The sequence below is a fragment of the Triticum urartu genome, chromosome 5A, assembly GCF_056163025.1.
Source record: "Triticum urartu cultivar PI428250 chromosome 5A, HENAU_Tu73, whole genome shotgun sequence".
NCBI lineage: Eukaryota > Viridiplantae > Streptophyta > Magnoliopsida > Poales > Poaceae > Triticum > Triticum urartu.
This window is the reverse complement of record NC_141877.1, coordinates 535,584,365-535,607,766: the sequence shown is the minus strand read 5'-3', so window position 1 is coordinate 535,607,766 and position 23,402 is coordinate 535,584,365. Positions and strand designations below refer to the sequence as shown.

The 23,402-nt window shown below is 45.2% G+C and overlaps 2 protein-coding genes across 5 annotated transcripts; one reads left to right on the top strand and one right to left on the bottom strand.

Moving 5' to 3' along the window:
• Positions 1-12,663: 12,663 nt before the first annotated feature.
• Positions 12,664-15,391, top strand: U11/U12-31K (RNA recognition motif and CCHC-type zinc finger domains containing protein). The gene is made up of 2 exons (XM_087521536.1): positions 12,664-13,571; positions 14,580-15,391. Exon 1 carries the CDS (start codon positions 12,739-12,741, stop codon positions 13,561-13,563), a length of 825 nt encoding a protein of 274 aa, XP_087377662.1. The 5' UTR covers positions 12,664-12,738; the 3' UTR covers positions 13,564-13,571; positions 14,580-15,391.
• Positions 15,392-15,967: 576 nt separating this feature from the next.
• Positions 15,968-21,315, bottom strand: LOC125528202 (protein NLP1-like). 4 transcript variants are annotated; one of them, XR_015602603.1, is made up of 5 exons: positions 20,013-20,939; positions 19,770-19,820; positions 18,373-19,255; positions 16,401-17,509; positions 15,968-16,319 (listed from the first exon to the last, which is right to left on the bottom strand). XR_015602603.1 is itself a non-coding variant. In XM_087521533.1 (5 exons), exons 2-5 carry the CDS (start codon positions 20,727-20,729, stop codon positions 16,632-16,634), a joined length of 2,529 nt encoding a protein of 842 aa, XP_087377659.1. In that variant the 5' UTR covers positions 20,730-20,752; positions 21,063-21,315; the 3' UTR covers positions 15,968-16,631. The 4 variants fall into 4 exon arrangements, 3 of the variants coding, with proteins under 3 accessions (XP_087377659.1, XP_087377661.1, XP_087377660.1); XM_087521533.1 differs by adding an exon at positions 21,063-21,315 and having other exon boundaries at positions 15,968-17,509; positions 20,013-20,752; XM_087521535.1 differs by having other exon boundaries at positions 15,968-17,509; positions 20,013-20,752; positions 20,859-21,056.
• Between the last annotated feature and the right edge of the window lie 2,087 nt (positions 21,316-23,402).

Genomic DNA, 23,402 nt, shown 5'->3' with positions numbered 1-23,402 from the left:
TGACACAAAGTAGCATAGCATTTATTATGTTGTCGGTCCGGGGCCCCTCCAGCACCTTTAGTACCGGGTCGTATCACGAACCGGTACTAAAGGTCGTCCTACATAGACCCTTCGTCCACCCGAGTTCGCTCTGTTCTTTCCCTTTCCCCTCTCCTCTCTATTCTTTTCCCTCTTCCTCTCAAGCTCATCACACATTTTGCCCAAAATTTGTCAAGATTTGAAGGCCCCTATCCATTCAAATGATCACAAAGGTTAGCAACTTTGTCCTTTCATCTCTCATTGCTAGATTAGCTTGTGCAATGCTTTATATAGTGATTGATTTTTGAGTTTAGTAATTTGGGAGGAATTATATATATGTGCTAGTATTTGATTTATATGCAATTTGAGGTCAAAAATAACACTTAGTTTGCATATGTAGGTGTGGTTTACTTAGTACCTTCTAAATCTCCGTCGTAACCACCGTCGATCGCTCGCAACGTCCCCTCGCTGGCACCACCTTGTGGTGAGCCTCTTGTTCATGAAGTTTTATATAAAAAATTGATATTTGTGTGATTTGGATATATAGTTACTCGTATAATTATCTTACCCATACGTTGTTTGTTATACATAGTGCCATGGTTTTGATATTCGTCCCCGCCGGCCCTCGTCCGAGTTATGATTCGGATGTGGTATATTATCTTTTAAAACTATTTATTGCATTTCGTGTTTATGACAAATTATGCCCATCAAGTTGACATAGATATTTGTATGTAGGAGGTAGTTGAACCGGAAATTCCAACCGACCCTATTGTCGAGAGGTTAAATTTAGTTGAAAGAGAAAACGAGGATTTGAAGGAAAAATTGAAAAGAATTGAGGGAGAGAAGATGGAATTGGAGTTGCATGTTGCCGATGTCGTCGATGATCACAAGATTAAGATGGAGAAAATGCGCTTGAAGATTAGAAAGATTAGAAAATATGTCATTCATAATGAGGCTTGGTATCATTATGCTGTTGGATCAATTGTTACCTTAGTTGCGATCTTGATCGCATTTGTTGTTGCATTTAAATTCTTTAGCTAGAGAGTTATTTGTTTGTTGCATTTAAGTGTTGTATGATCTTTATGTATGAACTTTATGTATTGTATTAATTTGGTGTTTTCGGTGCTATGTATTGAAGATGAGCTGGCAATGGATGTACGATGACTGATGCTCTCCCGAGTTCATTAATGGCGTGCGTACTTTTCTGCTTGCGGCTGAGGCAAACAAGCGGGCGGATGGTTTTATGCCTTGTCCATGTGCTGGCTGTAAGAATGGTCACAATTACTCTATGTCAAGAACCATTCACATCCACCTGTTTGAGTCCGGTTTCATGCCCCACTATAATGTTTGGACCAAGCATGGAGAAAGAGGGGTTATGATGGAAGACAATGAAGAAGAAGAGGACGACGACAGCTATCCTGGCCATGGGTTCCCTGAATACGATGATACAACAATGAGGGAAGAAGCTGAGCCGGTAATGCGGGAAGAAGCTGAGCCGGCAATGCGGGAAGAAGCTGAAGAAGAGGCATCGGATGAGCCCGTTGATGATCTAGGTCGGGCCATTGCCGATGCAAAGAGAAACTGCGCAAGTGATTTGGACAAGAAAAGTTGCAGCGCATGTTAGAGGATCACAAAAAATTGTCGTACCCGAATTGCGTAGGTGACAAGAAAAAGCTGGGCACCACACTGGAATTGCTACAATGGAAGGCAGAGAATGGTGTATCTGACATGGGATTTGGAAAGTTGTTGCTAATGATAAAGAATATGCTTCCAAAGGACAACGAATTGCCCGAGAGTACGTACGAAGCAAAGAAGGATGTCTGCCCTCTAGGGTTAGAGGTGCAGAAGATACATGCATGCCCTAATGATTGCATCCTCTACCGCGGTGAGTACGAGGATTTGAACGCTTGCCCAGTATGCGGTGCATTGCGCTATAAGATCAGCCGCGATGACCCTGGTGATGTCGAGAGCGAGCGCCCCAGGAAGAAGATTCCTGCCAAGGTGATGTGGTATGCTCCTATAATACCACGGTTGAAACGTTTGTTCCAAAACAAAGAGCATGCCAAGGCGATGCGATGGCACAGAGAAGACCGTAAGAAAAACGGAAAGTTGAGAGTACCCGCTGACGGGTCGCAGTGGAGAAAAATCGAAAGAAAGTACGGAAAGGAGTTTGCAGATGACGCAAGGAACGTATGATTTGGTCTAAGCGCAGATGGCATTAATCCTTTTGGGGAGCAGAGCAGCAACCATAGCACCTGGCCTGTGACTCTATGTTTGTATAACCTTCCTCTTTGGTTGTGCATGAAGCGGAAGTTCATTATGATGCCAGTGCTCATCCAAGGCCCTAAGTAACCCGGCAACGACATTGATGTGTACCTAAGGCCATTAGTTGAAGAACTCTTACAACTATGAAATGGAACAGGTGTACGTGCGTGGGATGAGCACATGGGGAAAGAATTTGACCTAAAGGCGTTGCTGTTCGTGACCATCAATGATTGGCCTACTCTCAGTAACCTTTCAGGACAGACAAACAAGGGATACCGCGCATGCACACACTGTTTGGACGATACCGACAGTATATATTTGGCTAATTGTAAGAAGAATGTGTACCTGGGACATCGTCGATTTCTTCCGAGCAGGCATCCCGTAAGAAAGAAAGGCAAGAATTTCAAAGGTGAGGCGGATCACCGGACGAAGCCTCGCCACCATACTGGTGCTGATGCACATGATATTGTCAAGGATTTGAAGGTGGTATTTGGAAAGGGTCCTGGTGGACAACCTGTTCCGAATGACGCTGACGGACGCACACCCATGTGGAAGAAGAAATCTATATTTTGGGACCTTCCCTATTGGAAAGACCTAGAGGTCCGCTCCGCAATCAACGTGATGCACGTGACGAAGAATCTTTGTGTGACCCTGCTTGGCTTCTTGGGCGTGTATGGGAAGACAAAAGATACACCTGAGGCACAGGAGGACCAGCAACGTATGCACGGAAAAGACGGCATACATCAGGGTTATGCAAGCTACGCTCTTACCAAAGAAGAGAAGGAAATCTTTTTTGAATGCCTGCTCAGTATTAAGGTACCGTCTGGCTTCTCGTCGAATATGAAGGGAATAATAAACATGGCAGCGAAAAAGTTCCAGAACCTAAAGTCTTATGACTGCCACGTGATTATGACGCAACTGCTTCCGGTTGCATTGAGGGGGCTTCTACCGGAAAACATTCGATTAGCCATTGTGAAGCTATGTGCATTCCTCAATGCAATCTCTCAGAAGGTAATCGATCCAGAAATCATACCAAGGTTAGAGAATGATTTGGTGCAATGTCTTGTCAGTTTCGAGTTGGTGTTCCCACCATCCTTCTTCAACATCATGACGCACGTCCTAATTCACCTATGTGAAGAGATTAACGTTTTGGGTCCTGTATTTCTACACAATATGTTCCCCTTTGAGAGGTTCATGGGAGTCTTAAAGAAATATATTCATAACTGTGCTAGGCCAGAAGGAAGCATCTCCAGGGGCCATGAAAATGAGGAGGTCATTGAGTTTTGTATTGACTTTATTCTTGACCTTAAGCCGATTGGTGTTCCTGAATCGCGGCATAAGGGCAGACTGGATGGAAAAGGCACGCTAGGAGGGGAACAAATAATATGTATGGACGGACATTCTCTCACTGAAGCACACTACACAGTTCTACAGAATTCCACCTTGGTGGCTCCGTATATGGATGAACACAAGAATTTGCTACGCTCCAAACACCCGGAGCGGTCTGATGACTGGATTACACGTGAACAAACCAGAAGTTTCGCCAGCTGGTTGCAGACACGTACCACGCATGATGCCTCTATTGAAGATGACCTGTACTTGCTGTCCCAGTTACCATCTTCGAATATAATGACTTTCAAAGGGTACGAGATAAATGGTAATACATTTTACACGATCGCCCAAGATAAGAAGAGCACCAATCAAAACAGTGGTGTCCGTTTTGATGCAGAAACCAAGACGGAAAAGGAAACATATTATGGTTATATACAGGACATATGGGAACTTGACTATCGACGTGGTTTGAAGGTCCCTTTGTTTCGGTGCAAATGGGTCAATATAACACGAGGCGGGGCAACGGAAGACCCGCAGTACGGAATGAAAACAGTGGATCTCAACAATCTTGCGTATGCAGACGAACCATTCGTCCTACCCAATGATGTGGCACAGGTTTTCTATGTGAAGGACATGTCTACCAAGCCGAGAAAAAGAAAAGATAAGGAAGCGAATGCATCGTACGATGAGCCAATGTGGCACATAGTTCTTTTTGGAAAGAGAAACATCGTGGGAGTGGATGACAAGACAGACATGTAAGGAGATTATGAAAAGTTTGATGAAATTGCTCCATTCATAGTGAATATTGACCCGAGCATCCAGTTAAATGATGAAGATTTTCCATGGCTACGGCGCAAAGGGACACACGCGAAGAAAAAGTTTCACACCCAAAGATCTGGGATGTGATCGGCTTCACTATCATCACTTTCTTCTATGTTTCACACCCAGGAAGGAATCTCTGTAATAGTTAGGGTAGCTAGTTATGTGTTTTGGCATTTGAAACGCGAAGAAATTTTATGTGCAAGCAAATTCTTTCATGCATTTACTGATTTTTTCAACTAAATGACCCTGAAATTGAAAAGCATTTCAAATGAACTCAGAAAAGGTTGAAAGTTGGCATGGTATCATAATTTCACCCACATAGCATGTGCAAAAAGTAGAGAGGGTTACCGCAAAAACTAGATGCACTTCGTGTACAAAATAGACAATCTCTTTCGAAGTATCAGGGTTTCGGACGAAAACTCATCCGTTACAAAGGCATTTCATTTTTTAAATAACCTAAGCATTATCAAATTGAATATAATGATAAAACACACTAATATTAAACATAAGAAAAAAGAATCACTAAAAAATCTATTTTCAAAGTTAAGTTATTCACAAACTAGTGATTCACACAAATTTCAAATAATTCAAAATTTAAACTATTCAAATTTGTAAACTACCGGTACTAACAGAAAGTTTGTAATTTTTTGTACCTAAAGCAAAAATATTCACACAGAAACTCTAAATACAGCAAAAACAACTCAAAAATAAATAAAACAAAAATAAATAAAGCAAAAAAATAAGAAAAAAAGCCCACCTGCTGAGCCACAACGGCCTGCATACGACTAGAAACCCAAATTCTAGTTGGTCCAGGATGCAGGCCCGCTAGCCCAGTAGGCCCAACAGGGCATTGCAGAAGAGGTAGGCCCAGAAGGCCTGCTTAAGAGAGGAGCTCGAGACAGCAGCGATGGTGGGGCTTATAAGCAGGTGCGAGTGCCCCTCCGCTAGCGAGGTGGGACTAAACTTTTGCGCCCCTCGCCTGGCAGCGCACATCCTTTAGTACCGGGTCGTGGCTCCAACCGGTACTAAAGGGGGTCCTTTAGTACCGGTTGGCGCCACGACCCGGTACTAAAGGGGGTGCGGTTCCTGCCGCTTCGCCTGGCCAAAACATACCTTTAGTACCGGTTGGTGGCTCCAACTGGTACTAAAGGTGGGTTCTATATAAGAAAACATTTAAAAAAATGTCAGTTTCCCATCTCTCCCTGTTTCTTTCTCCTCTGCCCCGTCGCCGCCGCCCCTCGTCGCCGCCCCCGTCGCCGTCCGTCGCCATCGCCGTCCCTGTCCCCGTCCCCGTTGTCCCCGTCGCCACGCCGCGCCCCGTCGCCGCGCCGCGCCCCGTCCTCCCGTCGTCCCTGCCTGGCCCGTCCTCCCGTCGTCCCCGCCCGGCCCGTCACCGTCGTCGTCGCCCCGTCCCCGTCGTCCCCGCCCGGCCCATCCCCGTCGTCGTCGCCCCGTCCCCGTCGTCGCCGCCCCATCTCCGTCCCCGTCCCCGTCGCCGCCCACCGTCGTTGCGCGCGCCTCGCCGGTGAGCTCCTGCCCCGGCCGCCAACCACACACACACATTGTTATAGAATTGTTAGCAATCTTTCTGTTTTTTAGTTATAGAATTATTAGAAATTTTAGTTTTAGTTATAGAAATGTTAGTTATATAGAAATATTAGAAATGTTAGTTATATAGAAATGTTAGTTATATTAGAAATGTTAGTTATATAGAAATGTTTTTTAGTTATAGAAATATTAGAAATGTTAGTTTTAGTTATAGAAATATTAGAAATGTTAGTTTTAGTTATAAAATTTAGAATGAAATCACAATCCATCATTTAAAAAATGTTACTTTACTTTTGCGGCATATAGTATTTGTTGTCGACGATGCCTGACCTGCATCCTCGCTGTCGACCCGTTCGCGATGACGTCCTGCTTCAGAGGACCCATGTCCGGGACTGGGCTCCGCCGAGCTGGCACTGGGAGGTGCTACCTTCAGGGGCGCGACGCTTGGTGAGGAACCCGGCCCCGGGTCCCGTCGTCGACCCTCATCTCCTTTGGTGGCGTTCGCGTGGGCCACTTTCGGTGCGGAGGGAGCCGGCCCCGCCGGAGGTGGTACGTCGCCGTGTCAGGGAGGAGGACGAGCACGTCCATCGCTACATGGCTGCTATGGACGTCAGGTTCTCCAATACCTGGCAGATTCTTTTGGGAGATCACCCGAGCTATGATCCAGTGATGGTTCCTTCTCTTTGGGTGTCCACCGCCCGCACCTCAGGAACCGCGAGTGGCCTAGATTACTCTGTAGTATTCGATCTTTATTAGCTTGCTAGCTAGCTAGCTAGTAATGTATTCGATATTATATCTATTATTCGAGACGATGTATTCGAGATTATATCTATTATTCGAGACGATGTATTCGAGATTATATCTATTATTCGAGACGACGTATTCGATATTATATTCAATGATGCTTATTATGTACTATGATTGATTCAGTTTTTCCTTATTAATTGATTGCATCCATGCATTGTAATTTGAATATATTTCTTTTGGATTAGTTAAACAAAACCTATGGCGGACAATACTGGCAGAGAGGGAGAAGAGGCCCTGTTCAATATCATACGCAATCCTTGCGGGCCAGATGATGATCAGAATGAAGAAGATTATGACAGCTCCGAATATCTAAACAACACTGGGGAGGGTGATATGATATTCGATCGCGACGACCGAATTGATGAAGTCATGAACTATGAACATGACGAAGAAAATGTTGATCTTGAAACAACAAAGACCGGCGAGGTATATATATTTATATAAGCAGGCATCTGGTGATCATCACATGTTTTAAATGACTTGAAGATATATTAACGAAACGATCTTTCTTCTTTCAGCCATCCGGATTGAGCAAATCTTCAGGCAACAGGAAACGAGGCCCGAACAAAAAGTTGAAGGAGGGCGTAAAGTACAATATCGAGGCCATCAGACCTAATGGCGAACCATTAGCGCCTAAGAAGATTGCGGACAAGTTCATTCGTCAGTGCGGAGTTCTTGTGAAGGACCAACTCCCGATCTCCCTTCAAGAATGGAGAGAGCCGGCAAAGCCACGTCCAGGAGTTACTTTTGTCAACGACAGACAAAAACTTCTGCTTTGGGAAATGCTCATGGAACATTTCACCGTACCAGATCATTTCACAGATGCAGATGTGGAGAAAGTCAAGCACGCTGCTCTTAGGAAGATGGCGGTTGCATTCAAGAACCACAAGATTCGTGAATGGGCCAGGTACGTCAAGGGAGGAAGGAAGACTCCAGTATTCGAGGGAACACTAGAGAAGCAAAGTGCTCATTGGGACGATTTCGTGAAATTCAAGGATTCGGAATTATCTAAGGAACGGTTAAGAATAAACAAGGCCAATGCCGCAAAAAAAGGATAAGTTCCATAAGCTGGGGCCAGGTGGCTATGCGGTGGGAATGCCTAAGTGGGATAAGTCTGAGAAAGAGATGCTGGATGCAGGTGTCACTCCAGAAACATTGAGATGGCCCCCCAGGTGCAGGACTTGGTTCTATGCGCATGGGGGGGCGAGTTGGACCCGAAGACAGGCAAAGTTTCGAAGAAGGCATCTCTGGACGGAGCCGAAGATAAGCTACTTGTTGCAATAGAAGAGGCTCGATCGGGGGTGTTCGAGCCCAACAGAGAGAATGACGAGCTTACGCGTGCCCTGGGAAATCCTGAACACCCGGGAAGAACACGAGGCATGGGCGCTATTCCGTGGTATGAGGGGTTTTCGGACTGGAACGCCGACTATAGAACCCGTGCAAGAAAGAAGATTGCGTAGGAGAAGAAGAGGAAGATGGAGGAGGAGCAGAGGAAGCTAGACTATGAACGCCTTCAAGGCCTAGAATCAGCGCACGCGGACTTGGCAGTCAAATTCCAGCGGCAGTAGGAGCAAATTGACTCACTTAGCCAGCAAAGGGGGTCTCAGCAGCTAGCGGATGATCCACCATTGGATAGCACCGTCCCATCCATGCCGAGAAGTAGTGTGGGTTCCGCCCCGGGCGACGCATTGCTGGATAGCTACCCAGTGGATGACATCATGGAGAACACTAACTGCGAGGTATACTTCAAAATGAAGAACATATCCATGAAGGTGGCGGACACCCTTGCTTTTACAAATCCCCCTGAGGCAACCTTCCATTGCAACCCGATTCCAGCGGGCTATGCTCGTGTCTTGGTTGATGAGGTGGTGGACCAATATTCGGGGCTTGACATTCCTGGAGGTGACGATGAGCACACACTGGGAGAGGCCAACCATCGTATCATCCTATGGAGAAAGGATTGCATCATCTTTCGAAGGCCACCGACACCGCATCATCCGACTCCTCGTCGAAATCCGCCACCGAGTCAGCAGACTCCCACTCCTCCAAGTCCACCAACGCGTCAGGCCACTCCTCCTCCAAGTCCGGCACAGCTTCAGGCCACTCCTCCTCCTCCAAGTCCGGCAAAGCGTCAGGCCACTCCTCCTCCAAGTCCGGCACAGCTTCAGGCCACTCCTCCTCCAAGTCCGGCACAGCTTCAGGCCTCTCCTCCTCCTCCAACTCAGCCACGTCAGCTGTCTTCGCCGCCTCAGCAATCACGGAAGAGAGCCGCCTCAGCTATGGTGCGTAGCGGTACAAGTCGAGGTAGTACTGGAGGTACAGGCGGAGGCAAGCGATTTCAATATGGTCCAAGCCTCACGCCTCTTCCGCAGAGGCCTTACGACAAGTCCGAGGAGGAAAACATAGCCATATCGAAGGCTGAGGTGGAAGCCCATTTTGCACCGAAACCGCCACCGCCGCCAAGGGAGAAAGTGCCTGTGAAAAAGATTGACCACTTCATTCATATGGCTAGAGCACCAGCTCCCAAGCCTGTTGACACAGACTATGAGCGCCACATCAAGAAATTAAATCGAGCACGTCTACAGAAAGAGGCGAGCTCGAGCTCGAGCAAATCAGCTGGCAAAAGGAGCGGTAAAACCGTTCCCCAGCTGGGAGAACAGGCGGCGCAATCAATCCCCCCACTTGTTGTGCCAACAACACATGAGAGTAGGCGCGCCCAATATTATTGTGGGCAAACCATTAACGTTCCCGGGGTGGGCGATGTGGTAATAACCGAGGAGTATATTACGCAGGCTGAAACGATCGGGATCACTGTTGGACAACTCCTCGATATCGAGCCCATGTCTCCGACTAGAGAGGAGGAAATAAAATGGAAATATGTCCGGGGCCAACCTTTGGTCGAGCCAGACGAGGTCAATAAGCTCCCAACGAGAATGTATAAATTGCATCAATGGTACACGGACATTACCAAGATTTCCAATCGAGAGTCCCTCATGGTGAATGTCAAGAAGGATCATTACTACCATGAGAAGGCTGTGACCGTTGAGTATTCAGAACTATTTCAGCTATACAATCAAGACGCAATCGACAAATCTACCGTCAGTTGCTATTGTCTGTAAGTGATTTCTTTTTGTAATTTAAGTCTCAAGCTAGCTGTAGTGATCATTTTGATCAATCATTACCTGTAATTATCCTCACTATATTTTTTTCTGTGGTATTATGCAGGATGAAGATTTATGAAATGAAAAAAGGTGGACGCTATGGCATTGGGTTCGTTGACTCAAATACCATTAATGAATACACATGGAAATAGATTCATATTACGAAAAAAGTGTAGAGGAAAGCATGCTAGAGTTCTTCAAGAACCTCAAATACAATGAAGATATACTACTTCCTTACAACTTTGAGTGAGTCACACTGTCTTGTACTACAAATTCTGTTTTTGCCTACTAGCTAGCTACATATTTTTGCTTACATATGCCCGCTTAATTAAAACATGCAAACGTGTGTGCATGCAGATTTCACTGGATCTTGTTAATCATTAAAGTTGATGAAGGAGTAGTTGAAGTACTAGACTCACTATTTAAGAAAGCAAGTGACTACACCATCGTGAAGGGGATAGTCAACAGGTAATTTCAATCATTATTAACTATATCTCGGCCTATTTAATTAGTTTGTCATTTCCTGATAACAACTATTTAATAACCCATTTATTCATTTTCTTTGTCGGCGGGCAGGGCTTGGGCAAAGTTCATCAGGGTCAATCCAGGCCCATGGAAACAAAATCTGAAATGGTATCGACCCCAGGTAAGTAATTAAGTAGTACTAGCTAGCTGCCATCTCTTTAATTATCATGCTTGATTAATTATTATCTGATCAAATTTCATTCTCGTAAAGCCCTGAAGCAGGCGCCGGGGAATAATCTGTGTGCATACTACGTTTGCGAGAACATTCGCATGATGGCATCCGAAAGAAGCAAATCTCAAAAACAGGAGTGGGTGCGTTTGTCATAACACTATTCACAATTTTTACACCATTATCGATATATAGTCACACAACTAATACACATGCATATTGATCTCCTTCTTAACACTAATACCACCATTAACTAATACACATGCATATTGTTATCGTGTATATATATGTGTGAATTAACTAATGGTGGTTGTGAGACATTCGGTGATATATATATATACACACACACATATATATATATTATGATCGGTTCTACTAAAAATTCTATTTATATATATGTATAACGTGTACAATATGTAGTATCGTAAAATACCAGCAAACGAAAAAGAATTAAATGAAAAACACAAAATTAAATGAAAAAAAATCATAAACCCAAAACCCCCCAATCTTTTAATACCGGTTGGTGGCACCAATCGGTACTAAAGGGCTCCCTGCCCCCGGAGCTGGCTCGTGCCATGTGGTTGCCCTTTAGCACCGGTTCGTGCTGAACCGATACTAAAAGGGGGGGGGGGGGGGGGCTTTAGTGCCTACACTTTAGCGTCGGTTACCAAACCGGCACTAAAGGGCCTTACGAACCGGTGCTATTGCCCGGTTTTGCACTAGTGTCCATTACCGTGAAAAATCCATCGGCGCACATCTGGCTCTATTGTCTCACTTATTGCAGTAACCAACTCTTCATCCTCAAGTGCCCAAACACATATTGACATGGTGCACTCCATTAATGAATGTCGCCATGAATCTTCGCTGCCACACATAACACAGCTATTGGACGTGGCCATGTTCGAGCCTCCAAAGAAAAACTCTAGTCTTGGAGGGAATTTGTATTTTCCATAGTTTTCACCATGATCATTGCTTGGTCGATGAATCTCCACGTCCTTCTAGCCACGCCTCCGTGCGGATCTTGGTTGTAACAAGCATACGCCTCACTGAGAATGTTCCCTGTGGGTCATGACTCCAAGCCCAAAAACCATCAACTTGCCTTGTACATACAGACATAGACAAAATAGCCTCGGCATCAAAAGGTATAAATATGTTTCGGACCAGCTTCCTATTACAGTCCCCAATGTCGTTATGCAATATGAGTTCACTAACCAGCTGCGGTGGATTTTTGTGACAAGCCCGTGATAGGCCTCATATTATGATCTCGTGGAAGCCAATTATCTCGTCAAATCTGAGTTTTTTTTGCCATTGTCCACTCTTCTAATTAGACCTTGAGCCAATATTCCTTTCCCTTCAACTATTGCATGCCACACCTGAGACGGTGAGCTTCCCAATTCAGCTTGCAAAAAATCAGTTGTAGAGAAATATTTGCTTTGAGGATTCTTGCAGTTAAATAGTTTGGGTCCTGAAGTATACACCATGTCAAGCCAACAAAGTAAGGTTAAATAATTCTATATCATTGAGGCCCAAATCTTTCATATATTTTGGTCTTGTCATGACCTCCCAAGAAACCCAATTGGCCTTTCTTTCACCCTCCTTGTTTCCCCATCAAAACTTTCTGATAAGAGAATTAATATGCTGACAAAGTCCTCTAGGAAGTTTGAAGCAAGACATCGAGTAAACTGAAATAGCTTGAGCAACAGATTTTATGAGGACATCCTTACCACCCGTAGACATCAATTTTCCATCCATCCTTTTTACTTTATTCAAGACTCGGTCACGCAAATACTTGAAAGCACCGTTTTTTGAGTTGCCAACATCACTTGGCATACCCAAAATTTTCTCACATGGATGACTAGTCTGATGCCATGGATGAAAAAAAAGGAAATACACGATGGGCCGAAAATGAAGCACGAGTCGGCCCACTCTTCTGCGAAGGCCCATAGCGACAACTATTCTGCTCTTTCACGGGCCCATGGAGAAACAAGGCTTTCCTCTACCGTACCGCCTCCGAGAGGAGAGGAGAGGGGTTCTCTCTCAAAAAAAAAAGGAGAGGAGGGGGAACAACCACAGGGGGGCAGGAAGGTGAAAATGTCTCGCCGGCGGCGGCAGGGCTCCGACTCCGACGGCGAGGACGACAGCTTCCTCTACCGCTACCCGATGCCCTCCTCCTCCGCCGGCGCCCCCTCCAGCGCGCCCGCGTCGGGCGGCCGCGGCGGGGGCGGCAGGGGCGGCGGCAGCGGCTCGGGCGGGCTCGCGCCGTCCAAGTCCACGGTGTACGTCTCCAACCTGGACTTCGCGCTCACCAACTCCGACCTGCACACCCTCTTCTCCCGCTTCGGCAAGGTGGCCCGCGTCACGGTCCTCAAGGACCGCGAGTCCCGCCGCAGCAAGGGGGTCGCCTTCGTGCTCTTCGTCCGCCGGGAGGACGCCGTGGCGGCGGCCGCCGAGATGCACGGCAAGGTGCTCAACGGCCGCACCCTAGCCGCCTCCATCGCCGAGGACAACGGCCGCGCCGCGCAGTTCATCCGCCGCCGCGAGTACCGCGACAAGTCCCACTGCTACGAGTGCGGCGGGGAGGGCCACCTCTCCTACGAGTGCCCCCGCAACCAGCTCGGCCCCCGCGAGCGGCCGCCGCCCTCTAAGAAGTCGCGCCGCGGGGGCGGGGCTGCTGGTGGCCGTGGCGGCGGCCGCGGAAGCGGGGGCGGGGAAGGGGACGGGCCCTCCTGGCAGTCAGACGAGGACGACGACGCCGTCGCCGCGGCGTTCGAGGACGACAGGTGGGCGTCGGTGGTGGACACGCGGGGGGAGGAGGAGAAGGCGGCCGAGAAGGAGGGTAGGGCCAAGGCCAAGGCGGCGAGGAAGGAGAAGAGGAAAGGCTACTTCAGCGACGAGAGCGACGAGGACGATGACTGAGCTTCAGCGTATGCTTCTATGATAGTGTTTGTATTCTAAGATGAATGTTCCTAGAAATTTTGTGAGTTGGTCAATGAATAATTTCTTGTTGCTATCCTGGTCGCATTTGTCCGTGCCGTGTTATTATGCTTATTATTATCAGGGAGTATGAACAATTTCCCTGGTTTACTTTCTCATCTCTGATAGTGAACACGCTTGCATTGTTCTGTTTAGGGTTATAGGGAGTGTAGATCAATGAGCTATCGGCCTACTGTCAGTGTTGTCATTACAGCGTTTTTCAATATATACTTGGTGAACCCCATATGTGATATGCATTCCCCAGCAACCTTAATTTGTTCTGTTCAATCTGTATGTTGTGAACTCTTCTCCCTAATCATTTATTGCATTAAGAACTATTTTTCTTAGCATCATAGCAGCTAGCATGGAGACACATTTAAGCTCATTCTTCTACTGGAGCCATAGTTGGATATATCTCTTTAGTTTAAGAAGCAAATGTACAGTCGGTCCGCTAAAGTCATGCTAAAAATTAGCAGTTGATGAAAAACAGTCCGTGTTCTTACATAATCTTGTCTGTTGCCCATTCTTGATTGTTGTAGTTGGTCACAGTGGTGTTCTTGTTGATAAATGTGTTTCTGCTGTCCATTTTGATACCTGTCCTGGTCCATGTTCAAGAATTCATCCGATTAACCAGTTAACTTGCCGATTAATCCCTACTCATAGGGTCACCGAGTAGCCGATAAACCGAAAAATCGTCCGATTAATTGATTAAATGGCCGATTAACTTGCCGATTAGCCGATTAATCCCCTACTCTCTAGCCAACCGAGCAGCTACCAGTTAACGATTTCCTCAACAATGGTCCTGGTACGTTCTGCCTTTCATTCCGATACTGATGTTCTTAGATCCATGTAGATACACGTGAATGCCAACTGTGCGCTTGGCATTATAAACATGGTCTGCCTTCTCTCTGAAGTATAAACAACACCATTTTGGCTTAACCTGCATGGCCATCATTCAGATTGAAGCAGCATGAAGCCCCCTCCCTTCAAGGCCTCAACTGTTTTATGCTGAGCTTGGAACAAGATCAATTATTAAGATACGGCAAGACTGGGTCGTTCCTTGTGGTTTCAAGGCAGTTGGCTGGCAGGCTTATTGCAGGCCTGACAGATTTTACAATGGGGGGCACTTGAGGTCACTCTGTTATTCTGCTCGATGTATTATTGACACTTGGATGTGAGATCATCTCGTTCTGTCATGCTGCTAACTTGTGAAGACAAGCATCCTGTTTTCAAGGAATCAATGATTTGGCACCTTTTGTATTGAAGATGACCTGATGTTGAGTCTGATGGAAATATTATTGAGAATAATGGCAGGCCACATCCTTTATATGGTCCCTGACCCTTGGGTTCTTGGCATTTAATTTGACAGGCAACTCTCTGTTGTCAGGAAGGATCTGTAGATATCCTCGTCTGGAGGAGCTTAAGTTAAACATCTGAACTTTTGAAGGATGGCTTCCAGCTGTCTTCACTTGGGATTTGGTGATCTCTTGGAATTTGCAATGGATGTCTGTAGGTGGGTAACAAAAGTTTAACATGTCTTGGGGCGATATCCTTGAAGGCATGAGGAGATGGCTAAACAATCAGTGACAAATCCAGCAGAGAAGTAAATCGTAGTCTTCTTTTTTGGAAGCAATCTTAGTCATTTAAATGTTTGCTACTTATGTAGTAATAGTTGCATACCTTGTACATTTATCATTTGAAACCATCCTCTCAGTTCTGGAATACATTCATCGTCTCAGTTATAGAATACATCTATCAATTGCCGCATTTGAGATATACTACCTCTGTACACTAATGTAAGACGTTTACATTAATGTACAGAGGGGGTACATGATATGATACGGTATGATGTACTGTCTTTTGTTTGGCCTTGTTGGTAGACTATGTAGAGGTATATTTATGAACTGGATAAATTTTCAGTGAACATAGGCCTTTAGATCTGTGTTCCATGTACCAAATGTAGCTGTGACATACTTCAATTCTTTGTATTTGTTATTGCTCTATTATTGTTCATCTACTCATGTTTCTACTATGTTTCATCTTGTAAGCTGAATAGTTTGCTGGTTGTTGTGTAGTCTGTGTCATCACTCATCAGCAAGGGCAAACTGAAAAGTATCTATTCTCATCCTCCACATAGATTTTAAAATTACTCATCAATCGTTACAAAAGCGCATGCTTACCTATTAACATGAACTGAAATTCATTGGTGTTAGTTGCATTTTAGGCATATTAACAGAATTACCTTATCTCATGTTCAAAGTTGTTTGAGCGGTGATTAATTCAATCTGCATACTGACATTTGACGATACAGTCACCAAACTGAAAGCTTCTTAAATAAAGCACTGTCTACGGCAACAAACAGTCTTTGCAAAGAGACAGTTCTGTGGTACGAGTGTACCATACATATTTAGTTTTGTAAGGACAAAAAAATTGAACAAAGTACCCTATCCTCCAATATCTAGAACTAATCCAGAATAATTACTGCAGAATTTTTGTTACAAAAATAGAGCTTCATGTCCATTGAATGATAAAACACACTGAACACTGAAAGCCTTGGTGCTGGTCACTTGGGTGAGGCATTGAATGGCGGCATATCCTCAGTTGATCAATAATCAGACAAAGCCATTGGGGATTATTGCACATCAACATTCCAAGAACCAAAATATATCTTGAGCAAACCTTATTCAGAGATATCCACCCTATCAACACAATTAAGTTGGACTGTCATTCAGAGTTTGTGGTACATCAGTGAGAGTATTTACAAGTCAATGCATGCTTACTTCAGTGTATTCTAATACTTGAAACTGGCTTTAGTGTCATCGGCAGCTCCTAGCCTGAGAATCAAATCAAAGGCTAATCCAGCTAGCAGCAAAACTGGAAGCAGTGATGTTACTTGCTACCTAGCATGGACTGCCAATCATGGATTCTGGGCTGCCCTCTGGTAAAACCAAGCACTGCTTCTTCGTAGATTTCTGATTAAATCCCACAAGCTGATGAGGCCTACGATGTCTTTATGACAAACCAGTGTGACCAATAGTGACCCTTGCCTCCGGAATAGGAGCTAGATGAACTGAAATTTTGACTGTTTGGAGATTTGCTAGTTTATATACATGAAGGCATTCCTGTAAATCTGCATCGCATGTCATCAAGACCCACTCTAAATCATCATCCAGGTACTTTACAATCAAAAAGCTTGTGTCTACTATACTCAAACGTCTTGCCATCTCCTGCTTCAGTTCTTGAAAACTACACTCAGGCTTCAATCTGAACCTGACCTTTTCTGAGCCAAATGTGGCCTTTATTCTCATACCTGCATCTGCATTCTGTTTTGGGGGTGATGGGCTTCGAGAAGAATGCTGCCCACCTAAAGCCTGTTGGTTCAGATTATGCAACAGATCTGGTGCCTCCTGAACTGGGAAATGTCCTCTTGTTGATGCATTTTCTGTTTGCAGAGTCTGGACAGGGCTGTGATTTACAGGATTTCCTGACATAAGCAAATCAACTCCAGCCTGAGGTGGATGCTTTGTTGATCCACCACTGCACGATGACGGGCTTGAATCAGAACTTTGGCTGCATGATGAGTGTGAGTGTGAGGTTGATGGCACATTACTGCTTAGCCTGTGGTGTCGGTGCCCCTCAAAATCAGTGAGATTGCTCTGCTTGTGTGGAGGAACTGTGACGCTTCCTGACAAATTGTTGTCAGATGATACAGAGGTGTTTGTGAGATCCTTGTACAGGGTATTAAGCTGGAAAGCTGTCTCTCCTCCGTGAACTGAATCAATGATCTGCTGCAGCTTTCTTAGAGAATGGTCTACCTTCTTGATCTTTCGTGATGGCCAGCGATTTATACCATGCTGCCTGCATATTCTTTTGAGGGTGGTAGGGCACACTGTAAGAGACAGAAAAGTGTGGTGAGCATGTATCCACCCAAGCTGAATAGAGTTCTTATTTTTTATTGTTTGACAGTAGATCAAATAAGTGTACATGACAGTACAAGTATTCTTTCACACAAAACGTGTGATCACACCTTGGAGACAAAATGTACACATGATGAACATGCTGTCTTCTTTCTATTGTCTGCTAAAAGGAATAGTTTAGCTATGTTTGACTCATGGACTTCAATGCTAGCTGTACTACTTCTAGAAAGCAGCATAGCATGTCAACATGATGAATTTAGAGTCCTATTTTTCGCCTGGTATGACTTACATATGCCCTATCTGTGCGACAGAACACTGCACTGAATAATATCGTCCTCTAATATATAATTGATTGTTTTGTCATGTAAATTTGCCAGTTGCAAACGATGAATGCAAATTTATGAGATATTGATCAGTTCTAGGCCATCTAGTAGATGCTAACTAATTGTAAGGTAGTAAATTTACTTGTTATGGCAGTTCTTGAGAGTCGACTATTCTGTTTTATACCTGTTTTAGTTCTCATCGTGTTCAATTTATTGCGATTAATAAAGATTTGCCTTCTTTTCCCCTTCAGGCTAACAGCACAAAACACAAAAAAAGGTGATAAGAATGTCCATATTTTATTATGAGGTGCATGTGGAGGTTGACTTTAATGTGGGGACAACACTAAAAGAAATTCACAATGTGGAGACAACATTTTCTTATTGAGCATTCAATTTATCATGCTGGGTCCATGGCTTGTGCCACTATAGATTAATGACTGATGGTATATACTAAAACAGTAAACTATTCATAGCTGAATCTTGCATTTATGTGACGAGTTACGGTTACTAACCTCCAAGGCTCCTTGCTGCATCTTTCAGGCTACCAGCAAAGTACTGCCGAAGAACCGGCAAGCTCACAGTCTTCTCCGTCTTTGTGCGCCTTTTCCCTTTGCTGCCTTGTGCACTTGTCTGAGCACCAGCTGGAGATAGACCCTGTCCTACAGGTGATAGCATACCATGCATACTTAATTCAGCTAAATCTGATTCTTTTGAAGTCCTTGCTAGACTTGTCCATGATGCCTCCTCTCTATGTTCTGTTGCTTGGTTTCCAAAGGACAACTCTTCAACCTTATTCTTCCCTTGAGGACCAAATGAGTTCAGCTCATTCACTTCCAGCATTTCCTCATCCCCAATCTCCTTGTCCGTAACCACACGTAGAGTTCGGCAAGCACTACGCATGGTGCCTGACAAGGAGTCCAGGACTGCCTTTTGCTCCTCGAGGGCTTCACAGTTGGTCGGCAGAAAGAACTCTAGCACAAAGTCCGCTGTCCCAGTCCGCGTGCACCTCAACCGGATTGCCACGGCACCTTTTAAGTTGAAGATCTTAGCATGGTGGGATAATGGATAGTGTTCTTTAGCTGAAGATCCAATGTCTGGTAAGAAGCATGGCTGGTTCGTTTCGAAGGCTTTCCCTGCAACTCCTTGCCCACGCAGAAGGTGGTGGTCAGAGCAGGAGTCATGGAAGTTCTGCATCTGGGGATCATTGACGTAGCATGCTGTGTCAATGGTGGAGATGCAGTACGGGTAGTTCTCATCGGTGTGGCGGCTTCCCCCTTTCCCTTGTTGAGCACATGTGACCCAGGTCTGAGCTAATGGGAGATTGTGGGTGACGCAGGCTGCCCTTAGGACTTCTAGTATCTCTGGTAGAGCATCTTTGTAGGAAGCACTGTTGAACTGATTGATAATCAGCAAGAGCAGCCATGAAATCATGAGAAGATATCAGTACCATTATTTCATTTGAAGGTATTTATCTACAATTACTTGTACTGTGAGATATGGTAGACACTAGGTTGACAAATTCTTTTACAAGCCAATGAGCCATCCCAGGAAGCTGCCTCACATAGTGATTAACTTAACTGAAAAACAAAGGAAAAATAACATTTTCCATCCTCTCTTTCTCCTCTATCCTCTCTGGTGGGTCCTGCCTTACTTGGTTATCCAACACTGATTGGAATGGATGCCATGTAGGCAGACAACATGGTAAAACCGCTCTATAACCACTGAGTTTCTGATGTTTGAGAGTTTAAATATCTGGGTTGGGAGTCTAAATAACTGGGTTTGTACTAGAGATCTAGACTTTCATGAGAGGAGCAAATTCTTTCACTAGTATGTGGGTATTAAAGGCTCAGTTCTAATGAAACCAAAACTCAGCAGTGATACAAATCTTGAGTTTTTTCTTGCTGCCTACCTTTGTGGCGCGCGGAGTGCTTGAAACTTCTGTGCTTCTCAGGTTAACTGCCTGCAAAGAGCATTGCCATTAAGAGATCTCAAATCTAGGAAAAAGAACATGATTGTTTCCTACTGTTGGCATTTGTTATGTGTCTTGCTCCTACACATGACACCAAACACTCTTTTTGTGCAACTATACTTGCTGCAGACTAATGTTTGAAAACTTTCAGGTTAAGTGACTGAGGTATCAATAGTTCAATACCTGGAGAGCCCTGCAGATGTCGTTGATCTCTGAGGTGAAGTTGAGCTTTTGCCTGGTCATGATCAATTCCATGACACCCAAGCACGAGTAACTCCCCTTCTCGAACACCGGCAGCCCCATCGTCCCATGGACGTCCAAATCCTGAGCATATTTTACCCTGGGGTATTCATAGCTGGTGAAGAGCCGAACGTCCGGTGACCACTCAGGTAGCTTGCCAATGAACACCCTCCCGGGGAGCCCAACCGGTGAGGCTTCCGACCCAACATCTGCAGAGAAGTGGTAATGCGTCGACACGTCCCTGAACTGCATGAGTCTATCTGAGGTGTTGTCCAGAGTAAATGGCTGCCCGCTCGTTGTCAGCACCAACTTGCCATCACAGTTTTTTTGCGGCACCCATAGCTGCACAAGCATGCCGGCATCTCTCTGCATCTGCTTGATGTAATCCAGAGCTTGCTCAAACCTTTGCCGGACGGTGGAGGAGGCTGGCGGAATCCACAGGGTGCTGTTTGCGCCTGCCGGCGTCGTGGTGGTGGTGGCTGTGGCATCTGAGAGGAAGGTGGAGGGAGAAGCAAAAAAATTGGGTGAGCGAGAAGTGTTGGGCGCCACTTCAAGCCAGGCGTTGTCGCCGGAGAGCAGCTGCTCCAGGAGGTCCAGGTCGCCTTCCGAGGACATGGCGCGCCCCATGGAGATGCCTGGCGGGGCGTCCCCACCTTCCATACAGGTAAAGCTTCCTTCAGAACCTGATCACACAATTTGACACCATAACACTGCATCAGTTTTAGCGCCTGAAAGAAAAAAAGAAAGATAGATAGATAGCCTTGGAATTGAAAGCAGGAGCATGGATGCAAGTCACAATATTTGTCCTCTCCTGCTCGAAACCAAGAAGCGCATCTTGGGTGAACCAAGTATTGGAGGGTGGAGGGGGTCTAGGGAAGATCTTTGTGTCAGATGTGCTCGCGTTTGTGTTTGGATTGCGGGGTGAGGGTGGTAGGGGAGAACACATCATTTTCTGCAGAAAGGAAGCAAAGAAAGAGATTGGTAGGTGCTCACTGGTAATCGCACGGTGCCCCCCTTCTGCTCTTCCCTCCCCTCCCTCCCTCCCTCTTCCTCCTTAGCTCTGCGCGGGCCTCCTCCGGCAAGTAGCAGCTCTAGAAAAGGCTCAGTGCTCCACCAGAGCACCCCCCACCATTCGTTCCAAAGGCGCCCCTGTCTGCTCTCTCCGCTCTCCGCCGCTGCTGCTGCTGTGAGATGGAAAAGGAAAACTAGAAATTTGCTGTGCTTGTCCTGGCCTTGTTTGGCCCTGCCCTCGCTTTGCTTCTGCCTTTCATTGTCTGGCTTTGTCGTAAGAACAAAGCCTGTGGGGCCCACCACTGCGTTTTTTTATTTCCTATTTTCTTTATTTTGTTAGAATCTTTCCCTCTCACTGGGGGCCCCGCCCCAGCACCTCACAGGAATCCAACTATGCCCACTGCCTTGTTAAAGTCAACTCTGTGGGTCATTATGTGGCCGGCTTGACAAGGATTACCAGCGTCTCCAATCACTTGTGTAAGTTGCGCTTCAACACAAAATTAAAAAATGGTGTAAGTTGTGCTTATTGGGTTTTTATATCATCTAGATAAAGCTGAAGAAATAGCGCTCGAACTTGTTGTCCCTGATAAGTCCTGATTTTAACAAAAATCTATACCAAGCCGTTTTCCTCTCTTTTGCAATACCAATATACCCTGGAGGGTTATATGGTAAGGATAAACTAAGGAAGGCTTCTTTTCTCATGAAACTAATTACATCAAGCCGTCCAATATACCACGGGCGGTTATATGGTGAGGATAAACTAAGGAATGCTCCTTTGCTCACGGAACTAATTGCGTCAAGCCGTCTTCCTCTCCTTGGCAATACCAATGTACCATGGACGGTTACACGACGGGAATAAACTAAGGAAGGCTTTCTCCCTCACGGAACTAACTGCGTCCATTTCCAAAAAATAATAATAATTGTGTATTGCCTTATTTTTAAAGTAGTTGCTTATTGCCTTGGTGTTGTACATGTGTATTCATGTGGTATTACCATAGTAAATCCTACTCCCTCCGTTCCAAATTACTTGTCTTGGATTTGTCTAGATACGGATGTATCTAGACTCATTTTAATGCTAAATACCTCCGTATCTAAACAAATCTAAGACAAGTAATTTGGAACGGGGGGAGTAGAACTTATGAGATCTTTTTGTTCTACAGGGTTGTAACAGTGGCTGATGTGACCATTCCATTAAGGAGGTTTGTTTTGTGAACCAGTCCTTGTGGTTAGAGGCCACATGCAAGGCCACTAAGATGTAGGCCACAAGTCTTGCATCAGTGATGTCACTGCATAGAGGGGGATCAGGGAGGGTGCACTAATTAGAGATTCTGGTATATAGTTGTGTGGGGTCTATAAAATTTGTCATCACTGTGCAATGAACGGGAAACCACAGATTCCCGGGGACTTATCAGGAAAGCTAGGCGTTTTAGTATCTTCCCAGTTCCCACTACCGTTGCGTACACACGCCACATGATTCCCTCTGGCAGCAAATTACATCACAAAAAGTATTAGTAGTCTTCCAAAAAATTCTCTAAAGCCTTCAAAAATTGAAGTACAGGAAATATCCTGAGAGGCTAAAAGTGCCTGTGTACCTTCCCGTGAAAAAAGTGCTTAAATAATAGAAAAAAATGCCATGAAAACCTTTTCGAGTCTGTAGGGAGGAAACTTCACAGATGCTAAATAGATAAATTTATGGGTTGTGGGCTGTCTGGCACCAAATTATTTTAGCCCTAGATGCTTTATGAGCTAAGCAGTTCCTTTTTCTAGAGATCGCAGATGCACTTGCGCAGTTAAATATGGACTGTGCTTGCTCCCAGGACTGCATCTTGTAAAGCTACATATGTACGGCTAGTCACGTATCTATATGGGATTGGTTAGTGCTTTAGTTTAATGATTTTTTCTCTTGTTAGATCTTAACCTTCCTCAGTTCTCTATGTTTCCCTACTTGGGAATATTAAAAGGCAGTAAGTTGTTCAGAACAAGGATCAATTAGTGAGCTAAATAATGGTGGTTTAGGTGGACATACATGTGATCCCCAATACCAAAGTCCAATTGGGGAGCCTAACTATGCCAGAGCAATAGATTTTTCTTCCCAAGGCTGTTCCCTTTTGGGAGGGCTTTAAAGATTGTCAGAATGTTAATTTGCCACAACTTACTATGTAAGTACTGCTAACTGCAATTTTCTTGATTCCTCCCACTAGAACGTGTTTCTGCGCCCTGATCAGGGAGGAGGACACTAAAATACTGCTCTGATTCATTATTCCGTGACATGTCTAGGAATCTTTGATGCCTCTTGGCAATGCAACAAAGGCAACACAGTAC

Coding starts and splice junctions, on each gene's coding strand:
- U11/U12-31K (XM_087521536.1), top strand. CDS start 12,739: ATGTCTCGCCGGCGGCGGCAGGGCTCCGACTCCGACGGCGAGGACGAC.
- LOC125528202 (XM_087521535.1), bottom strand. CDS start 21,018: ATGATGTGTTCTCCCCTACCACCCTCACCCCGCAATCCAAACACAAAC. Junction 19,821..20,012: donor ACATCTGCAGGGCTCTCCAG/GTATTGAACTAT, acceptor TGCTCTTTGCAG/GCAGTTAACCTGAGAAGCAC. Junction 19,256..19,769: donor GCACTCCGCGCGCCACAAAG/GTAGGCAGCAAG, acceptor ATTATCAATCAG/TTCAACAGTGCTTCCTACAA.